This window comes from Oncorhynchus mykiss, chromosome 26 (assembly GCF_057628025.1).
Source record: "Oncorhynchus mykiss isolate SJ-2025 chromosome 26, ASM5762802v1, whole genome shotgun sequence".
Lineage (NCBI taxonomy): Eukaryota > Metazoa > Chordata > Actinopteri > Salmoniformes > Salmonidae > Oncorhynchus > Oncorhynchus mykiss.
In genome coordinates, this window is record NC_143047.1 from 25482438 (window position 1) to 25502072 (window position 19635).

General features: G+C 44.0%; 1 protein-coding gene across 13 annotated transcripts in view; it reads right to left on the reverse strand.

Moving 5' to 3' along the window:
- LOC110506688 (DENN domain containing 2B) overlaps positions 1-19635 on the reverse strand; it is a 75390-nt gene that overhangs the window by 25671 nt on the left and 30084 nt on the right. For 8 of the 13 annotated variants that reach the window (XR_016492300.1, XR_016492299.1, XR_016492298.1 and 5 more), the window contains exons 3-8: positions 12105-13403; positions 9554-9705; positions 1674-1792; positions 958-1176; positions 436-532; positions 212-256 (exon numbers count right to left, since the gene is read on the reverse strand). Coding sequence is in view for 9 of the 13 variants with exons in the window: in XM_021586486.3 (XP_021442161.3) it covers positions 212-256; positions 436-532; positions 958-1176; positions 1674-1792; positions 9554-9705; positions 12105-13403 (1931 nt within the window). In the remaining 4 variants the exon portion in view is untranslated. Of the gene's footprint in view, positions 1-211; positions 257-435; positions 533-957; positions 1177-1673; positions 1793-9553; positions 9706-12104; positions 13404-13981; positions 14368-19635 lie in introns of those variants that run through there. The other 5 variants (XM_090222588.1, XM_090222587.1, XM_036963342.2 and 2 more) reach the window with 3 other exon arrangements.

Below are 19635 nucleotides of genomic sequence, written 5' to 3' on the forward strand. Positions count from 1 at the left end.
GTTACATTTCTGTGGTCCCTTTGGTCACAAGTCACTTGATCGATGTCTTGTTCCAAACACTGACTTGTCAAAACTAACAGAGACATGTGCGCTTGTTGTATCTGCTGTGAGTGAGACAAATCCTCTGTCTGTGCAGAAACAGACAGCTATAGACCAAGTGCACCATTGTTCTCCAGGGACTGAGCTTCAACTGCATTCTGTGACCTCTCACCTTTGAACCTGTCATCAGAATCGCTCTCACTCTCGCTGTTGTCATCTGTAAACAGATCGGAGAGAGAAAAAAAGGTTTGTTTAGGGTCAGGGGTCATCTCTACAACTGTATGTTTATGCCATAGAGATGAGATGACTGGGACACTATGTGGGTGGGGGAGCCAAATATTTACTCCCTGATCCAGACAGTGGATGGAGAGAAGGAAGGGAGGAGCCCATATGTACCTCTCAGAGATGCCGTCTCAATATTAGACAAGGACAGCTTCTTCAGCCTCTTCTTCCCTCTCTTGGTAGAGTAAATGGAGTTGATTCTCTGGACCATCTGTAAACAGTGAGAGGAAAGGGGAAGCTCAGTGTGTGTACAACCTACAGTAGAGGACTATCTGCTCTCTTGTGGTGAAGCTTTTCAAAGTTGGCTCCATTTAGTGCGTGGGAGGAGGACAAGATAGACATAAAATCCTTCTCAGTGCTCTCTCTCTCTACATGTCCAGAACTATTCCTGGGATATGGCTTGTGTTTAAAACAGAGTATGAACAGAATCAGCAAAGCGTTTCCGTCACAGTGCATTTAGGAATTATTCAAAAGAATGACATTTGTATAGTCTATAGTAAATCCATCTTCATTTTGCCTTCCAGGTAGGTGCATGGCCCCGTAGATACATGGCTTGCAAGAATAGAATAGTCCTTGAGGAGATCATCATGGAGAGAACAGGTTCATTCCTACAGCCTGGAGTGTTTTATATTGTACCTTGGGGATCCTCCGGTGCCTACGGGAGGCCAGGGTGTCGCTGGCGCTGCTCAGGCTGTCATCCAGCAGGCAGCAGGAGGAGGGAGAGACCCCCAGCTGGGGCGGCAGCAGCAGCATGTCATCATGGCTGTGTCGCTTGGACAGGCGGGACGCCCGGTGACTCTTCTTGTCTGTAGGACCAGAGAGGCACAGGGACTGGCTACTGGGCTTAGAGGGCAGCTGTGGAGGGGGAGAGAGAGGACAATATTGAGGCTGTGTCCCAGATGGCAACCTATTCCCTTTATAGTGCACAATTTCTGACCAGGCCCCATAGGATGAAGCAATGGATCCTGGTTTGGTCTGGGATTGACTGAAGTTTTTGTCATGACAATAAGTAACCGTACCCAATAATACAAGTTATTTTCCTCACCGCACAGTGACCTCATTCCCAGCTGAACACAAGGAAATTCTAAATCATCTTTCCTACGACGAGACAGTGCCCATCCATATTGAAGCAGCAGAGCCAAACCTACATTTCCAGGCAGACTGACAGTATTTTACTGGAACTCCACCAGGTTTCAACACATCAAACGGCTTCTGTAGCGCAAATAATGAGACATCTAGCTGTGAAATAAGATTATTGGAGGATCCTGTCCAGGTTTCAGAGCTCTAACTACAGTCTGAGGGAGAATTCTACCGTTGGAAAATACCTCAGTTCTGCTAGCTAGCTGGGTTACCTGAGGAGGTGAGTTGAGTTTCTGGGAGGTCCAGGTCCGGTTGCTTTCCGGTACCAAGCGGTTCTTCCGACCCAAACTCCTCCTCTTCGGGTCCACGTCCTCGTACGGGTTCTCCTTCTCTGTGTGACGACATTTAGAAAACAGATTAAGGTCTAAGATAACAGCAGCAGCTGTTCAGAAGGATATGTTAAGGTTCAGGGAGAAGGAAGGTATTTGACTAGACAAGACAAAGCCAGAGGGGCTTCAGGCCAGAGTCTGTGTGAGATGATGGGGGGCAGGAGAGGGAGTTGGGGGGCAGGAGAGAGGCTCCCCGTGGTGTAGCTCAGATCAAATAAGTCATGCAGGGGCCAGGTTAAATGTCACTCTCAGCTGGCTGCTACAATGCCCAAATGTACTGTCTCTTTAAACAGTTACTGTTGACCCAGGGCCCCGGAGGCCCCGCTGGCCCCTGACCGACTGCACTGTGCCGAGACTCCCGGACACTGGGCTGCTAGTGGTGAGTCATGGCCGGAGTATGCAGGCTGTCTGCTGCGGGAGGCGAAGGGGAGGAGCGGAGCGGGACATCCTCCTCCTCTCAGGTATCACACATCCTTTCAATGAGACTGTTGATGTAGAAATGTTCGCTCAACATTTCAGAGGTGTTGCACAAAGAGTTTTGGGTTTTTCCACTGCACACTGACGGGAATCTCACACAGCACTGCTTTCACTGATGTCACTTGGAAAAGGGCCAGCCAGCGTGTATAAAAACTTGTATAACACCACTGCCCATGTCCATCCAGACGTGTTCTGAGAATAGCATTTCAGCTGGGTCTGAAAAGGTTGTGAGAAAACGAAGGAACTGCACTAAAAAGGAAAACAGAGCCAGATGGTGTCGAAAGGCATGAGGGAAAAGACTTGCAGTGAAAGACGAGAATGAGTCTTACAACAGAGCTAGTGTCTGGTAAAAGAGACTACACTAAATCTATACTTCAGCATCTCAATGATGGAAGAGAATCCTATAAACGGAGGAACACCTTGAAGGCCAACGTTAAACTGTGATAAATGTATCTGTTAAAGGTATCTGTTTTGTTAAAAGGAGTTCATCATTTATTACCTATTTATGAACCATCTTAGTGAGATCATCAGAGCATTCTGCCATGTCATACTGAAAATGAAATTCCAGTCAGACTGGGCTTTTGCCTCTTCCCTCCCTATGCATTATCAGAGCTGAGTGTAGCTGGGGCCATAAACCGAAAATGATTGAGACCGACCATACTTATCGCAGGCATTTTACTGATATTGTTGATTACGATAAGTAGCCTACTAGAGAAATATGAAGTTTGAAATGAAATAAGTTTACTAACTTGTGTGATTGTTAATTGGGCAATTGATGGCTACAGACTAGTAGTAGTTTATTTTTTTTACCCAATTTTTTCTCCCCAATTTCATGGTATCCAATTAGTAGTAGTTACATTCTTGTCTTATTGCTGCAACTCCTGTATGAACGGGAGAGGCGAAGGTCCGAAACACAACCCAACCTGCTTCTTGACACAATGCACATCCAACCCGGAAGCCAGCCGCACCAATGTGTTGGAAGAAACACTGTACACCAGGCAACCTGGTCAGCGTGCACTGCGTCAAACCCGCCACAGAAGTCGCTAATGCGCAATGAGACAAGGATATCCCTGCCGGCCAAACCCACCCTAACCCGGACGACACTTGGCCTATTGTGCGCCGCCCCATGGACCTCCCGGTCGCTCGAACCCAGAATCTCTGGTGGCACAGCTAGCACTGCGATACAGTGCCTTAGAGCACTGCGCCACCCGGGAGGCCAGTAGTAGTAGTTTTAAGGGTAATATGAAAAAATGTACTGTGGTGCACATTAATGTATTAAACTATTGATATATTTATCGTTATCACATCAATTCAGGCAATTTATCGCAATATGGATATTTGCCTGTATGGCCCAGCTCTAGGGCTGGACTGACGGACGTCTCAGTGCTCTGGGACCACAATCAACTGAAGCAGAGTAATGACAGCCTGCTGGGATGATGATATGTCTCCCTGGCTTCTGACGCACTGGAGGGTACTAATCAACTGCTGTGGTTACTCACATCCAGAGTGGGCACACCACTCCTGACCTGGCTGCACACACACTGTGACTCGGCATCTGTTTACACAATAGGCTCTCTCTAGAGCGAGACAGAGGACAGACTATCTACACAATGTCAGGATGGGATTACCCCATAAAAGGGCTATGGACAGAATGTCCCTCACCATCGAGTGGCTGCTACAGTGGCACCAGTCATTCATGTAATAAACAGAGATGTTCACGGGACCAAAACGGGCTTGAGATCTGTCTAAACGTTTGGTGGCACCACAAACCATGCTGTAACTGTACAGTGTACATCCTTCAGAGAAGGCTTGTGACCACATGGGCCAAATTATGCTCGGAGATGCACAGTATTTTTGGAATCTAAATAGTTTAACACTCATACCTCAAAAATGCTAAAAACTACAGTATACATTCAACTGTAAATTAAAGAGAAATGCCATACTGTATTCATCAGCAATTCATAAATCTATGTGAAATGTATGATTACATAGACAAAACAAAGCATCATTATTCCAGTCAGCAGATTCCAATGCAGTGTTAGAGCAGAGATAATCTGGCTCAGACAGACAGGCCAGGGAGGCTATCTTACCTCACCACCACCACTGTTGACATAATGATGTAAGAGAGACTCAGTTCAGCTTGGGGTTGATGATGCAGACATAATCCATTACTACTGAGTCACTGTTGTGTACATATCCTGATTCACCAGACAGGAAACCTATTCCCAGTGACGCTACGCCAATCAAACTATAGATTGTCATAATATAACCATTTATACCATAACACCATAATGAATCATGAATTTCATAACACAGGTGGCAGATGACTGATCTTCTCAAAGTACATTTTGACAGTTGCCAATTAGACATAAGAAACACTGACTTCAGACTGACTTCACTGGTGTCAGAATGAGAAGCCAGTGAATATTGGCAAATGTCCAGTCACTCAAGAATTCATTTGAGAGTATCTCATCAGAGAGACTTGAAAAGCTGCAATATGACTTAATGAAACGTGGCTGGATGATGACGATACGCACGTAGTACTCAGTGGATTCTCCATGCAGTGGCAGGATCGGACGGCAGCTTCGGGGAAGTCGAAAGGAGGAGTGTGTTTTTTTTCATAAATAACAACTGGTGTGCTGCTTCCAGTGAGAAGGAAATCTCTAGCTTTTGCTCACCTGATATAGAATACCTCATGGTTAGCTACAGACCCTTTTATCTACCAAGAGAGTTCTCATCTGTAATTATCACAGCTGTCTACATCCATCCACAAGCCAACACCACTCTGGCACTCAACTGTATGGAGCCATAAACAAACAAGTGGTTGGGTGGAGAATTAAAACCGTCCTACCTCACTTCTAGCAACACGTCTCCTGTGCCACTAATGGCACAAACTATAGACCACTTTTTTTCTACCAACAGAAATGCAAACAAGGCCCTCCCTCATCCTCCCTTTGGCAAATCTGACCATGACTCCATTTACCTGCTTCCTGCTCAAACAGGAAGTACCAGTGATGCCCTTAATACGGAAGTTATTAGTTCTCAGAACATGCGCAGACCAGCTGGCAAGTGTCTTCACGGACATTTTCAATCTCTCCTTGTCCCAGTCTGTAATCCCAAAATGTTTCAAACTGACCACCATTGTCCCTGTTCCCAAGAGCTCCAATGTAATCTGCCTAATTGACTATCGCCCTGTAGCACTCAAATCTGTAATTATGAAGTGCTTTGAAAGGCTGGTCATGAAAAACATCAACACCATCATCCCAGACACCCTACACCCACTCCAATTTGCATACCCCCTGACAGATCGACAGATGAAGCAATCACAATTGCACTTCCCACTACCCTCTTCCACCTGGACAGGAGGGAAAATGACTATGTGAGAATGCTGTTCATAGACTAGAGCTCAGTGTTCAACATCACATTCCACTCGAAGCTCATCACCAAGCTAGGGACCCTGGGACTGAACCACTCCCTCTGCAACTGGATCCTGGCTGACCCTCAACACCTGGGCCCCTCAGGGGTGTGTGCTTAATCCCCTCCTGTACTCCCTGTTCACCCACGACTGCGTGGTCACGCACAACTCCGACACCGTCACCAAGTTTGCTGACGACGCGACAGTGGTAGGCCTGATCATGGACGGCGATGAGACAGCCTACAGGAAGGAGGTCAGAGACTTAGCAGTGTGGTGCCAGGACAACAACGTCAGTAAAACCAAGGAGCTGATCGTAGACTAAAGGGGAAAGAGGGGAGAGCACACCCATATCCATGTTGACAGGGCTGTTGTGGAGCGGGTTGAGAGCTTCTAGTTCCTTGGTGTCCACATCACTAAGGACTTAACATGGTTCTCACACGCGCACACAGTTGTGAAGAGGGCATGGCAGCAATTCTTCCCCTCAGGAGGCTGAAAAGATTTGGCATTGGCCCTCGGATCCTCCAAATGTTCTACAGATGTAATATTGAGAGCATCTTGACTGGCTGCATCACTACTCTGTATGGCAAAAGCACCACCCTTGAGCTCAAAGCGCTACAGAGGGTGATGCGGACAGCCCAGTACATCACAGGGGCCGAGCTCCCTGCCACCCAGGACCTCTATATCAGGCGGCGTCAGAGGAAGGCCTGAAAAATTACCAAAGACTCCCAAGCCATAGACTGTTCACTCTGCTACCGTCCGGCAAACGTACTGGAGCATTGACTCTCAGACCAACAGATCTACCCCCAAACCATAAGACTGCTAAATAGCCAGACTGCTAAATAGTAAATGAATGATACCTAAACTATCTGCACTGACTCTATCTTGCACCTACCTGCACTTGCACTAACCCTACGTACTAACCCTACGTACACACACACCATATACACACACTCACTAGACTATATATACACACACACTAGACTGTATATATATATATATATATATATATATATATATATACACACACCATATACACACTCACTAGACTATATATACACACACTCACTAGACTATATATACACACTCACTAGACTATATATATATATATATATATATATATATATATATATATATATATATATATACACACACCATATACACACTCGCTAGAGTATATATATACACACACTAACTAGACTATATATACACACCATATACACACTCACTAGACTATATATACACACTCACTAGACTATATATATACACACCATATACACACTCACTAGACTATATATACACACCATATACACATTCACAAGACTCTATATATGTAACAGTATAACTTTAGACCGTCCCCTCGCCCATACCCGGGCACGAACCAGGGACCCTCTGCACACATCAACAACAGTCACCCACGAAGCATCGTTACCCATCGCTCCACAAAAGTCGCAGCCCTTGCAGAGCAAGGGGATCCACTACTTCAAGGTCTCAGAGCAAGTGACGTCACCGATTGAAATGCTATTTAGCGCGCACCGCTAACTAAGCTAGCCGTTTCACATCTGTTACATACACCCACCATATACACACTCACTAGACTATATATATGCACTCACTAGACTATATATATGCACTCACTAGACTATATATACACACCATATACACACTCACTAGACTATATATACGCAGACCATATACACACTCACTCATATACACTACATTGACACTCCAACACAAAACCCACACACATTCACACACATACACACACTTTTACACTCATCATATGCTGCTGCTTCTCTGTTCTATATTTTAGTCTTATTATTAAGATCTATCATGATGACTCGTCACTTTACCCTGCCTTCATGTACATATCTACCTCAAATACCTCATACCTCTGCACATTGATCTGGTACTCATACTCCCTGTATATAACTCCATTCTTGTGTAGTTTATTTTATTCCTCGTGTTACTATTTTTAGTTTATTTTTAAAATTCTGAAATGATGGGAAGGGCTCGTAAGCAAGGATTTCACAGTAAAGTCTACACCAGTAGTATCCAGCGCATGTAGCAAATGTTATTTTATTTTGAGAAGAATCTTTATTTAATGTACTCATTGTCAGTGGGCTACTGCCTCAGACAGCTATGATCTCCTCACATAGTTGATTAAATGCTTCGAGAAGGGCTGTGTGTGTCTGAGTCCAAAGTGTCTGGGCTGCTACACGTTGAAATACGAGCGGAGAGGGACTAGAACATGGCTTATCTCCCACTGCTGTAGCTGCTGCCTCCAACGGAACATCTGACCTGTAAACCGCTGCTTAGCGGTGGTGGAGACTGCCATTCCATGCTGTGATCAGAGCCAGCTAGGCCTATTTCAGACTGGAGCAGCCAGGATCACTGGGGAGGGACAGCTCACAGAGGCAATGTATTTCTCTGTAACTAATCATCATTCAGCCAAAATGCCTTCGACCGCATCGCCTATTCCATACTCGAGGTGTTCGACCGGCGAACAATGGACTCTTTGTTAGGGTACGCATGAAAGTCCCCCGGGTCCCCTCGCGGCCACCGATTCATGCTCTGCCTGGAACCAATGGTCATCTTCAGAGACTGAATAAAACGCCATAGAGGATGAATTGAGGAAGAGAGTCAACCATGTATGAGGGAGAAATATGGCCATTACAGTTAATTTGACCCATGCGCTTGCAAAATAAAATGCTCAAAGGTTACAAACATATGTCAACAAACACTCAATCTCTAATTTCCAACTAAAAACATGTCAGCCCCCATTCTTTTACTGGGTCTCACATTCAAGCCTGATGAGCAGGAAGGACATTTATAGTGGAGGGGCCGAGAATGGCCGGGCGAAACGTGACAGACATTGCTGCCACATGAAGCACCGCAGGAGAACCAGCCTTTTCACTGTCCACAGTCCTCAGGACATTTACTACTGGAAAGGAATTTGGCATACATTTGTACTTTGTCACCCTCAATACAGAGAATTTATAGTTGGTCTTGCTTATATTGTAGTTTTCCATGTTACTAAAATTATCAAGAGGTCAAAAGTCCTTGTTGGAGGATAGATATTCCCCCAATTTTGTGAAAACAATTCCTTGTGAGACTGTCAAACACTTGGTTTATGTGAAATTAGCTTTAGTGCTAGGTCTGGGCTTTAGCTGAGGCATATCAAGTTGACACTTTCCCAAGCCACAGAGTAATCTTACAATTTAATCCTTTGTCTCAAGGCATGGCCTGATAATGAAGAGTGAGTGGTGATCATATTTTCTTTACATAACCATACAGGGCTGAATAAACATAAAGCAGGAATATTAAGTATAAATCTAGCATTGATTTTTGAAAAGCCCTGAGAGTTTTTCAGTCAGCTAATTGGGACTGTCCAATAGAAAGCAGATGGGGTATAAATGTACCCCATGACTGTCAAATTCCTTTTAACCAGGGGAAGGCCAGCTAGCAATATATAACCCATCTGTTGTTGCTGGCTCCCACATAACCATTGTCTGGAGACAGACACACAGAGCTTTCAGCATATAAAGAAATACTTGTTATCAGTCCATAACAATTCGGGGTTGATGGTGAAACCAGAAAGCAGCACACATCTTCATGCCATCCTTCAGAATAAAGACAATCCAGTCTACTTGGCAGCTGAGAGTGTGAGGATATGAGAGAGTGACCAACAATCAGAACTCTCTAGAAATTTACCAAGTGTGTGAAAGGATTTTGGAATTACTACTTGCATCAGCAGTCACTAACAGAGTTTGGCTTTCACAATCCTTGTTATTCACTGAATTACAATGCATCAGTAAGTGTCCCAGGTCAGGCTGAGTTATCCTCAGCTATCCAGACACAGATGCATTCTTACCCACTATGTCCTCATAGGCGTTCTCCTCTAAAGTGCTTTTGGAGCTGGGCCGGCTGCTGCTGCGGGTCTCTGTGGAAACAGTGCCATTCTCCGTGTGAGAGGACGGGTACGAGGAGGCCAGGCTGGCAGCATCCTCCAACTCACATGACTCCCTGGAGAGAGAGTCAGAAAGAGAGAGAGAGAGAGAGACAGAAATATAGAGAGAGAGTCAGAAAGAGAAAGTTAGGGGATTGATATAGGGAGAATCACAGAGAGGATAAGAGGGAGGAAAGTGAATGGGAAGAAGGGAAAGATGGGAAGAAACAAGAAACAGGAAGGGAGGATGAAAAAAGCAGAACATAATATGGTATTTAATCATGTATGGCTATGTGCTGAGACAGTGGAGAGGAGAACCGCAGTCCAGAGAGTCTGGATCATTCCATCCTGACATCCTCTACTGGCCGATTACAATCAACGAGGACCACCTGAGAGGATGAAAGCCACTGTTCCAAGGAGACCCAAATATGCCTCATCCCTCAACAGCCCTCTATGAAGCTGCCAATTAAACAGAGAGAGAGAGAGGGAGAGAGAGAGAGAGAGAGAGAGAGAGAGAGAGAGAGAGAGAGAGAGAGAGAGAGAGAGAGAGAGAGAGAGAGAGAGAGAGAGAGAGAGAGAGAGAGAGAGAGAGAGAGAGAGAGAGAGAGAGAGAGAGAGAGAGAGAGACCTGGAACACTGGTTCAGAGAACCACTAAACTAATGACAGCAACACTACACTGACAGCAACATGTGCTCCAATCACAAAGTAATTTCCTGTATATTTACCACCAACCCCTCCATTAGATCAGTGAGTTCACGCCTGCTATCCTGCTGTCCTGCACCATTGATGGCTCATGGCTTTTAAACATGCTCTGAAATTGCGTCTGCCGCAGGAATGTTAAACACTGACTCCAAGTCAGGGACATTAAAGGATCTCCTCCTCCTCTCCGCTCATCAAGAGGATCTGGCAAGGCCCTGCCCTCAGTCATTGGCCTAAACAAGTTGTGCTCTGAAGGCAATTTAAAGGGGGATAAAGAACGAGGGCAATAAACAATATTAAGTGTTGCAGAAAGACAACAGGCTAATAGCTGCCTGTACTGCACAGCTCTATAGCAACATAATGAAGAAGGATGAGGAGGCACACTGGGAACCTTGGGATGTCCACTGGCAAGACAACATACTGTAGGCCTTTGCTAAATAACAGGCATGATATAAGAAGAATTACAGTCCTGTTTTGATGTAAGAGTGACTTGGAACGTTGTTGAAAAGCTGTTGGATTTCAACAATTGATGGTCTTGGACATGAACAGTTTGGCTGGAGCTGAGCAGTGATATTTAAGGATGTTCTAATTCAACCATTATTACAGTACACTGTGTTATAGACATTTACAGTAATACTTTGTTTCTCACGGACAGCAGACGTTCGTTACCTGGCCTTATACTATAATACACAATGCCCTGTCTAAAGTAGTTGACATTTGAAATTTGTTTTATATTGCAATTAGGCTACTTAATGTTTGTTCAATGAAAGACTGACATTATTACAAAAGAACACTGGAAAAACAGCAGAAACTCAATTTAACATATTCCATTTCAATGGCAACATTCTAGACAAATCAAATTAGAAAAAACAGAAAAACAAAAGCCATGAACAATATCAATAGAACAATGTGATCCTCTTCATATGAAGCCAAAAATACCGTCTTTCTAACGTAGGAAAACATTGAGGCCTTGAGAAAATTAACAGCAGATTCAATGTTTATATGCTTACTATCAAGTGCTGAACAGAAATGGCAGACCATTTCAGTGAGCAGCATCACTAAAAGTGAGCAAGGCCACTCTACTGTCTATCTGACTACAGCCAGAACTGTAGTCAGATAGATACCCTTGAACACCAACAAAGTAAAGCTTGGTCTATGATCCTTACCCCCGTAAAAACATTCTCAGGACATGTTAAAGACATTTACAAATCCAAGACAAATAAATGTTCTAGCCGTCCATGTGCAACTCTCAGAAAGGAACTAAACAAATTCACTGCCTCTGTTTTTACTGCAGCCTGCAGGACCTATGTTTTGTTTTGCAGCTCCATAAATCAGCATCTCCTGTTCGCCATGTTGTTTGATCAGCATGGCTGATTCTGAGGGGGAGGGAGGTCCCGGGGGATGAGATACACATGTTTTACTGTCTGAGAATGCACTAAACACAACACAAAAACATCAGTTCACTGAACCGTGGACTTACTGACACATGCCATAACAACAAAAGACTACACTTAGAACAGAATGTGCTATTTAGAACCTTAAAGAGTTCTTCGGCTATCCTCATAGGAAAACACTTTGAAGAACCCTTTTTGGTTGCAGGTAGAACACTTTTGGTTCCAGGTAGAAAGAACCCTTTCTACAGAGGGTTCTACACGGAACCTAAACGGATTCTAACTGGAACCAAAACAGGTTCTCCTATGGGGACAGCCGGATAACCTATTATAAACCCTTTTTTCTAAGAGTGTACACGTCTAGAGGTGACGTGACTATTCTCACCTGTCCTGGAGTCTCTTGGGGGAGCCCCAGTCCTTCGTCAGATTTTGCGTCATGTTGGGTGCGGGGGTGGTGGGCAGCAGGGGTGGTGACTCCTCAGAAGCACTGCAAGGAGGTAGTCCGTTGCTTGGCGACGTGCCCTTGTGGTTGCGGTTGGCGTCGTACTCAAAGGTGCGTTTAGGTTTGGGCAGGGGGTTGACTGGCATGCCCTCCGGTGTCTGTTGACAGGGGGGCTCTGGGCTCTCGGTCTCTGACCGGGTTGAGCTCACACTGAACCTCTGTCTGGAGAGTTTATCAGAGGCCGGCAGGGCGTCTGGTTCTGTGACCACGGAACATATACTGCTGCGTTTACTGGTGCCCCTACTGTCCAAGTCCTCGACCCCACCTATCATAACACACTTCTGTCTCGTTTTGTCTGGTGCATAGCAGTTACTAAGATACCGGGGTGGCTGGCTGGGGCTCTCCTTCAGCACCTTCTCAATCTTTTGTATCCGATTGAGTACAGCAGACGTTTCCTTCCGAGTAGACAGGGAGCTCAGGAATAACGCAGAGGAGTCGGTCTTTCCTGGCCTCTTCTGGAAGCGGCCCAGACACTCACTGTCTGAGGCTGCCTCCTCTTCCTCTGTCTCTGGATAGGAGCACTCGGAGAAAGCTTTACTCATCCTCCGGATGCTCTTGAAGTCAAAGGTCTTCTCACTGCAAGGTGAGGAGAGGAGGCTGGGGCAGCCCTCGCTGCCACCCACACGCTCACCTACAGGCCTCTTCTCCAGACACAGGCTCATCCTAGGCAGAGCCACCCTCCTGCACTCCCATTCTGAGATCTTCTTACGGATGGCCACAGAGGATGCCCCTGACACAGGGCGGCTGAGAGAGAGGGTGCGCTTGTGGCTGTGGTTGGATGAAGGTCCCAAGGAGAGGGTGCTCCAGCTCAGTGGACCACCACTCAGTCCACCCCCCCCAGGAAGGTCCTCCTGTTTCTGGTTCTCTTTCTGCTCCTCCTGGCCCCCCTGGGCCTCCTGACACACCTGAGCCCCACCAGAGGGCTTGTAGATGGAGAGCTTGTTGTCCAAGCAGCTAATGCTCTTCGACTTGGTAAGTCGGCTCTGGGACAGTAAGTCACAGGATAGGGAGGCTCCACTACAGAGGCTAGCGGTCTTGCTGCTCCAGCCAGCCCGGCCCAAGAGTCTGCCGTCTGTTTTGACGTATCTGACGTGCTGCCTGTTGTCCTCGCTGTCGCTGAGCGGGGTGTGGTACCGCCCCTGTGTGGCAGAAAGAATGGGGGGTGGGGACGCAGACTGGCACCTGGAATGAGAGTGGGGGGGGGGGGGAACATCATGATACCATTCCTTACAACGTTACTTTATTTGCTCCCAAATACCAAAATAATAATTTAGCTCACTAAACAGCTCGGAAGAGTCCTCTCAAATTCCTCTCAACACTGTTGACTGCACATTGAGAGAAACTAGGCGTGGAATACCAGTGGTTACCTCAGGTGTGTTCAGCTTACCAGTGGGAGTTTAATCATAGCAGCTAAAGTTTACAGGGCAACAGAAGGAGAAAAAACTCTCTCTTTAGAGAAGGAAGAAAAGAAAGGAAAACCCTTCATTGCCAGAATGTATTTCTAAGATAATAGGCAACATGAAAACTTTGACCACTCGTGAAATAACCGATGGAAAATACCCAGTAATGTGACATAACTTTGGCAGTACGGGATCCCTGTTCGACGCCAAAGCAAATACATATCTACAGTAAAAATGCATGCGTGGATTTTTCCACATAATTAAAATGATTTGGGTAGAATGTATGCATGTAGACACCACACACAAAAGCCATAGGAATACACCACGCTGAGAGACAGATGAGACGCTCTTAGGTCTTACCTTCATCAGCAGCTTACCACACTAGTCCTGGGAGAGTTGTCTGTGTTTCCTGATGCTAACAGCTAACAATCTCACAGAGGACATCGGCCCGGCCCCTGGCTCATTACAGACTGGTCCATTGTTCACCTAACACCGCCACTAACGCAACGCTGCTTCTGCTCAATGCTGAGAAATGTGGATAAAACACCCTGCTGCTGACCTCATTTGGGCTTTTCACAGAGAGAAACACACTCTTTCTCACCCATCTCTGACTCTTCCGTTCTGATCTGATGTCACAGCTAGCAACGGTTAGAATAACAAGTGTGAGCTGAGCTGGGCTGGGCTGGGACAAGGAGGTGATGGCTGTGATCAGAGGTGCAGGTTGGGACAGATCTCTTCACATCTCTGGGCTCTGTCTTTCACACGGGGGTGGGGACTACTGGGGAGAGAGCTGTACAGCACCTGATCACCTGCGGGCCAATGTCAGACTGTCTGACTCACTGTGTCAGTGACCTAACTCCTCCTCAAATCAAATCAAATGTTATTGGTCACATACATATGGTTAGCAGATGTTAACGCGAGTGTAGAGAAATGCTTGTGCTTCTAATTCCGACCGTGCAGTAATATCTAACAAGTAATCTAACAATTTCACAACAACTACCTTATACACACACAACTGTAAAGGAATGAATAAGAATTTGTACATATAAATACATGGATGAGCGATGGCTGTGCGGCATAGGCAAGATGCAGTAGATGGTATAGAATACAGTATATACATATGAGATGAGTAATGTAGGGTTTGTAAACATTATATAAAGTGCCATTGTTTAAAGTGACTAGTGATACATTTATTACAGCCAATTTTTAATTATTAAAGTGGCTAGAGATTTGAGTCAAAATGTTGTCAGCAGCCACTCATTGTTAGTGATGGCTGTTTAACAGTCTGATGGCCTTGAGATAGAAGCTGTTTTTCAGTCTCTCGGTCCCAGCTTTGATGCACCTGTACTGACCTCGCCTTCTGGATGATAGCAGGGTGAACAGGCAGTGGCTCGGTGGTTGTTGTCCTTGATTATATTTTTGGCCTTCCTGTGACATCGGGTGGTGTAAGTGTCCTGGAGGGCAGGTAGTTTGCCCCCAGTGATGCGTTGTGCAGACCTCACTACCCTCTGGAGAGCCTTACGGTTGTGGGCAGAGCAGTTGCCATACCAGGCGGTGATACAGCCCGACAGGATGCTCTCAATTGTGCATCTGTAAAAGTTTGTGAGTGTTTTTGGTGACAAGCCAAATTTCTTCAGTCTCCTGAGGTTGAAGAGGTGCTGTTGCGCCTTCTACACCACTCTGTCTGTGTGGGTGGACCATTTCAGTTTGTCCGTGATGTGTACGCCGAGGAACTTAAAACTTTCCACCTTCTCCACTACTGTCCCGTCGATGTGGATAGGTGGATAGGGGGGGTGCTCCCTCTGCTGTTTCCTGAAGTCCACGATCATCTCCTTGACGTTGAGTGTGAGGTTATTTTACTGACACCACACTCCGAGGGCCCTCACCTCCTCTCTGTAGGCCGTCTCGTCGTTGTTGGTAATCAAGCCTACCACTGTAGTGTCATCTGCAAACTTGATGATTCCTGACAAATTGATGATTCCTGACAAACTGCTATGTCCAAGTGGCCTGCCTCCTCAAACAATCCAAATTGTACATTCTAAATTCTAAACAAGCATTACGGGTTCAAATCCAGTAGAGTTGACAGAACACACCTATTCTTAGGCCCCTAAAGTCTGTTTGGAAAGCAGGAAAGGTTTTGTCATTATAGCAACAGCCCAAAGAAGTGAAGGAAGCTGCAAGATAGGTAAAGTTAGGTATCAACTAAAGAACGCCCTTTAAAGCTTGATTAAGCCATAACGTAAATATAATAAATTAAATGGGGTCAGTTCAATAGCATTACTGAACTGTACACATATTAAGGTAAATGGGGTCAGTTCAATAGCATTACTGAACTGTACACATATTAAGGTAAATGGGGTCAGTTCAATAGCATTACTGAACTGTACACATATTAAGGTAAATGGGGTCAGTTCAATAGCATTACTGAACTGTACACATATTAAGGTAAATGGGGTCAGTTCAATAGCATTACTGAACTGTACACATATTAAGGTAAATGGGGTCAGTTCAATAGCATTACTGAACTGTACACATATTAAGGTAAATGGGGTCAGTTCAATAGCATTACTGAACTGTACACATATTAAGGTAAATGGGGTCAGTTCAATAGCATTACTGAACTGTACACATATTAAGGTAAATGGGGTCAGTTCAATAGCATTACTGAACTGTACACATATTAAGGTAAATGGGGCCAGTTCAATAGCATTACTGAACTGTACACATATTAAGGTAAATGGGGTCAGTTCAATAGCATTACTGAACTGTACACATATTAAGGTAAATGGGGCCAGTTCAATAGCATTACTGAACTGTACACATATTAAGGTAAATGGGGTCAGTTCAATAGCATTACTGAACTGTACACATATTAAGGTAAATGGGGTCAGTTCAATAGCATTACTGAACTGTACACATATTAAGGTAAATGGGGTCAGTTCAATAGCATTACTGAACTGTACACATATTAAGGTAAATGGGGTCAGTTCAATAGCATTACTGAACTGTACACATATTAAGGTAAATGGGGTCAGTTCAATAGCATTACTGAACTGTACACATATTAAGGTAAATGGGGTCAGTTCAATAGCATTACTGAACTGTACACATATTAAGGTAAATGGGGTCAGTTCAATAGCATTACTGAACTGTACACATATTAAGGTAAATGGGGTCAGTTCAATAGCATTACTGAACTGTACACATATTAAGGTAAATGGGGTCAGTTCAATAGCATTACTGAACTGTACACATATTAAGGTAAATGGGGTCAGTTCAATAGCATTACTGAACTGTACACATATTAAGGTAAATGGGGCCAGTTCAATAGCATTACTGAACTGTACACATATTAAGGTAAATGGGGTCAGTTCAATAGCATTACTGAACTGTACACATATTAAGGTAAATGGGGTCAGTTCAATAGCATTACTGAACTGTACACATATTAAGGTAAATGGGGTCAATTCAATAGCATTACTGAACTGTACACATATTAAGGTAAATGGACCAGTTCAATAGCATTACTGAACTGTACACATATTAAGGTAAATGGGGTCAGTTCAATAGCATTACTGAACTGTACACATATTAAGGTAAATGGGGTCAATTCAATAGCATTACTGAACTGTACACATATTAAGGTAAATGGGGTCAGTTCAATAGCATTACTGAACTGTACACATATTAAGGTAAATGGGGCCAGTTCAATAGCATTACTGAACTGTACACATATTAAGGTAAATGGGGTCAGTTCAATAGCATTACTGAACTGTACACATATGAAGGTAAATGGGGTCAGTTCAATAGCATTACTGAACTGTACACATATTAAGGTAAATGGGGTCAGTTCAATAGCATTACTGAACTGTACACATATTAAGGTAAATGGACCAGTTCAATAGCATTACTGAACTGTACACATATTAAGGTCAAAATATTTACATTTCCCATACTCAACATACACAGAGTTCTTCAGCTGTCGATAGGAGAACCCTTTTTGGTGCAAGGTAGAACCTTTTTGGTTCCAGGTAAAACCTTTTTGGTTCCAGGTAAAACCTTTTTGGGTTCTATGTAGTACTCTCTGTGGAAAGGGTTCTAAGAGTGTAGGGTAGGCCTATTATAGAACAAATAACAATATGAGGGACAAAGGGTTCTTAGAATGTAGGGTAGACCTATTATAGAACAAATAACAATATGAGGGACAATACAGTGCCTTCGGAAAGTATTCATACCCCTTGACTTATTCCACATTTTGTTGTGTTACAGCCTGAATTCCAAATGGATTACATAATGTTTTTTCTCACCCACAATACCCCATAATGACAAAGTGAAAACATGTTTTTAGACATTTTTGCAAATTTATTGAAATGAAATGCAGAAATGTCTAATTTACATAAGTATTCACACCTCTGAGTCAATACTTTTTTAGAAGCACCTTTAGCAGCGATTACAGCTGCCATTACAGCTTAGAGTCTTTCTGGGTGAGTCTCTAAGAGCTTTCCACACTTGGATTGTGCAACATTTGCGCATTATTCTTTTCAAAATGCTTCAAGCTCTGTCAAATTGGTTGTTGATCATTGCTAGACAACCATTTTCAGGTATTACCATAGATTTCAAGTAAATTTAAGTCAAAACTGTAACTCGGTCACTCAGGAACATTCACTGTCTTGGTAAGTAACTCCAGTGTAGATTTGGCCTTGTGTTTTAGGTTGTTGTCCTGCTGAAAGGTGAATTAATTTTCCAGTGTCTGATGGAAAGCAGACTAAACCAGGTTTTCCCCTAGGATTTTGCTTGTACTTAAGCTTCATTCCATTTATTTTTTTATCCTGAAGAACTTCCCAGTCCGGAATGATTACACGCATACCCATAACATGATGCAGCCACCACTATGCTTGAAAATATGGAGAGTGGTACTCAGCAATGTGCTGTATTGGATTTGACCCAAACTTAATCTGTATTCTGGGCAAAAAGGTAATTGCTTTGCCACATTTTTTTGCAGTATTACTTTAGTGCCTTGTTGCAAACACGATGCATGTTTTGGAATATTTTTATTCTGTACAGGCTTCCTTCTTTTCACTCTGTCAATTAGATTTGTTTTGTGGAGTAACTACAATGTTGTTGATCAATCCTCAGTTTTCTCCTATCACAGCCATTAAACTCTGTAAATGTTTTAAAGTTGGTGAAATCCCTGAGCGGTTTCCTTCCTCTCCGGTGACTGAGTTAGGAAGGAAGGACGCCTGTATCTTTGTATTGACTGGGTGTATTGATACAACATCCAAAGTCCAATTAATACATTTTCCATGCGCAAAGGGGCATTCAGTGTCTGCTGTTTTTATTTGTACCCATCTACCAATAGGTGCCCTTATTTTGCGAAGCATTGGAAAACCTCACTGGTCTTTGTGGTTGAATCTGTTTGAAATTCACTGCTCGACTGAGGGACCTTTCAGATAATTGTATGTGTGGGGTACAGAGATGAGGTAGTCATTAAAAATCATGTTAAACACTATTATTGCAGACAGAGTGAGTCCATGCAACTTATTAAGTGCATTTTTACTCCTGAACTTATTTAAGCTTGCCATAACAAAGGGGTTGAATACTTATTGACTCAAGACATTTCAGCTTTTCATTTTTAAATCATTTGTAAACATTTCTGAAAAGATAATTCCACTTTAACATTATGGGGTATTGTGTAGGACAGTGACAAAAACAATCTCAATTTGATCCATTTGAAATTCACGCTGCACTGCAACAAAATGTGAAAAAAGTCTAGGGGTGTAAATACTTTCTGAAGGCAGTGTATGATACTCCACTAAAATGGCTCCTGGTAAGTGAGTTAACCAGTGGAACTTGACAGATTAACCCAAACCATCAATCAGCATGTAGGAACAGTGCCATAGGGATGTACAGTATGTATGAGAACCAGATCACTACAGATTATCTCTGAGGGTCTACTGTATCTAATTTATCCAGTTGAAACTGCGTGGTTTCTCATAATGAGGTAGAGAGGAGTG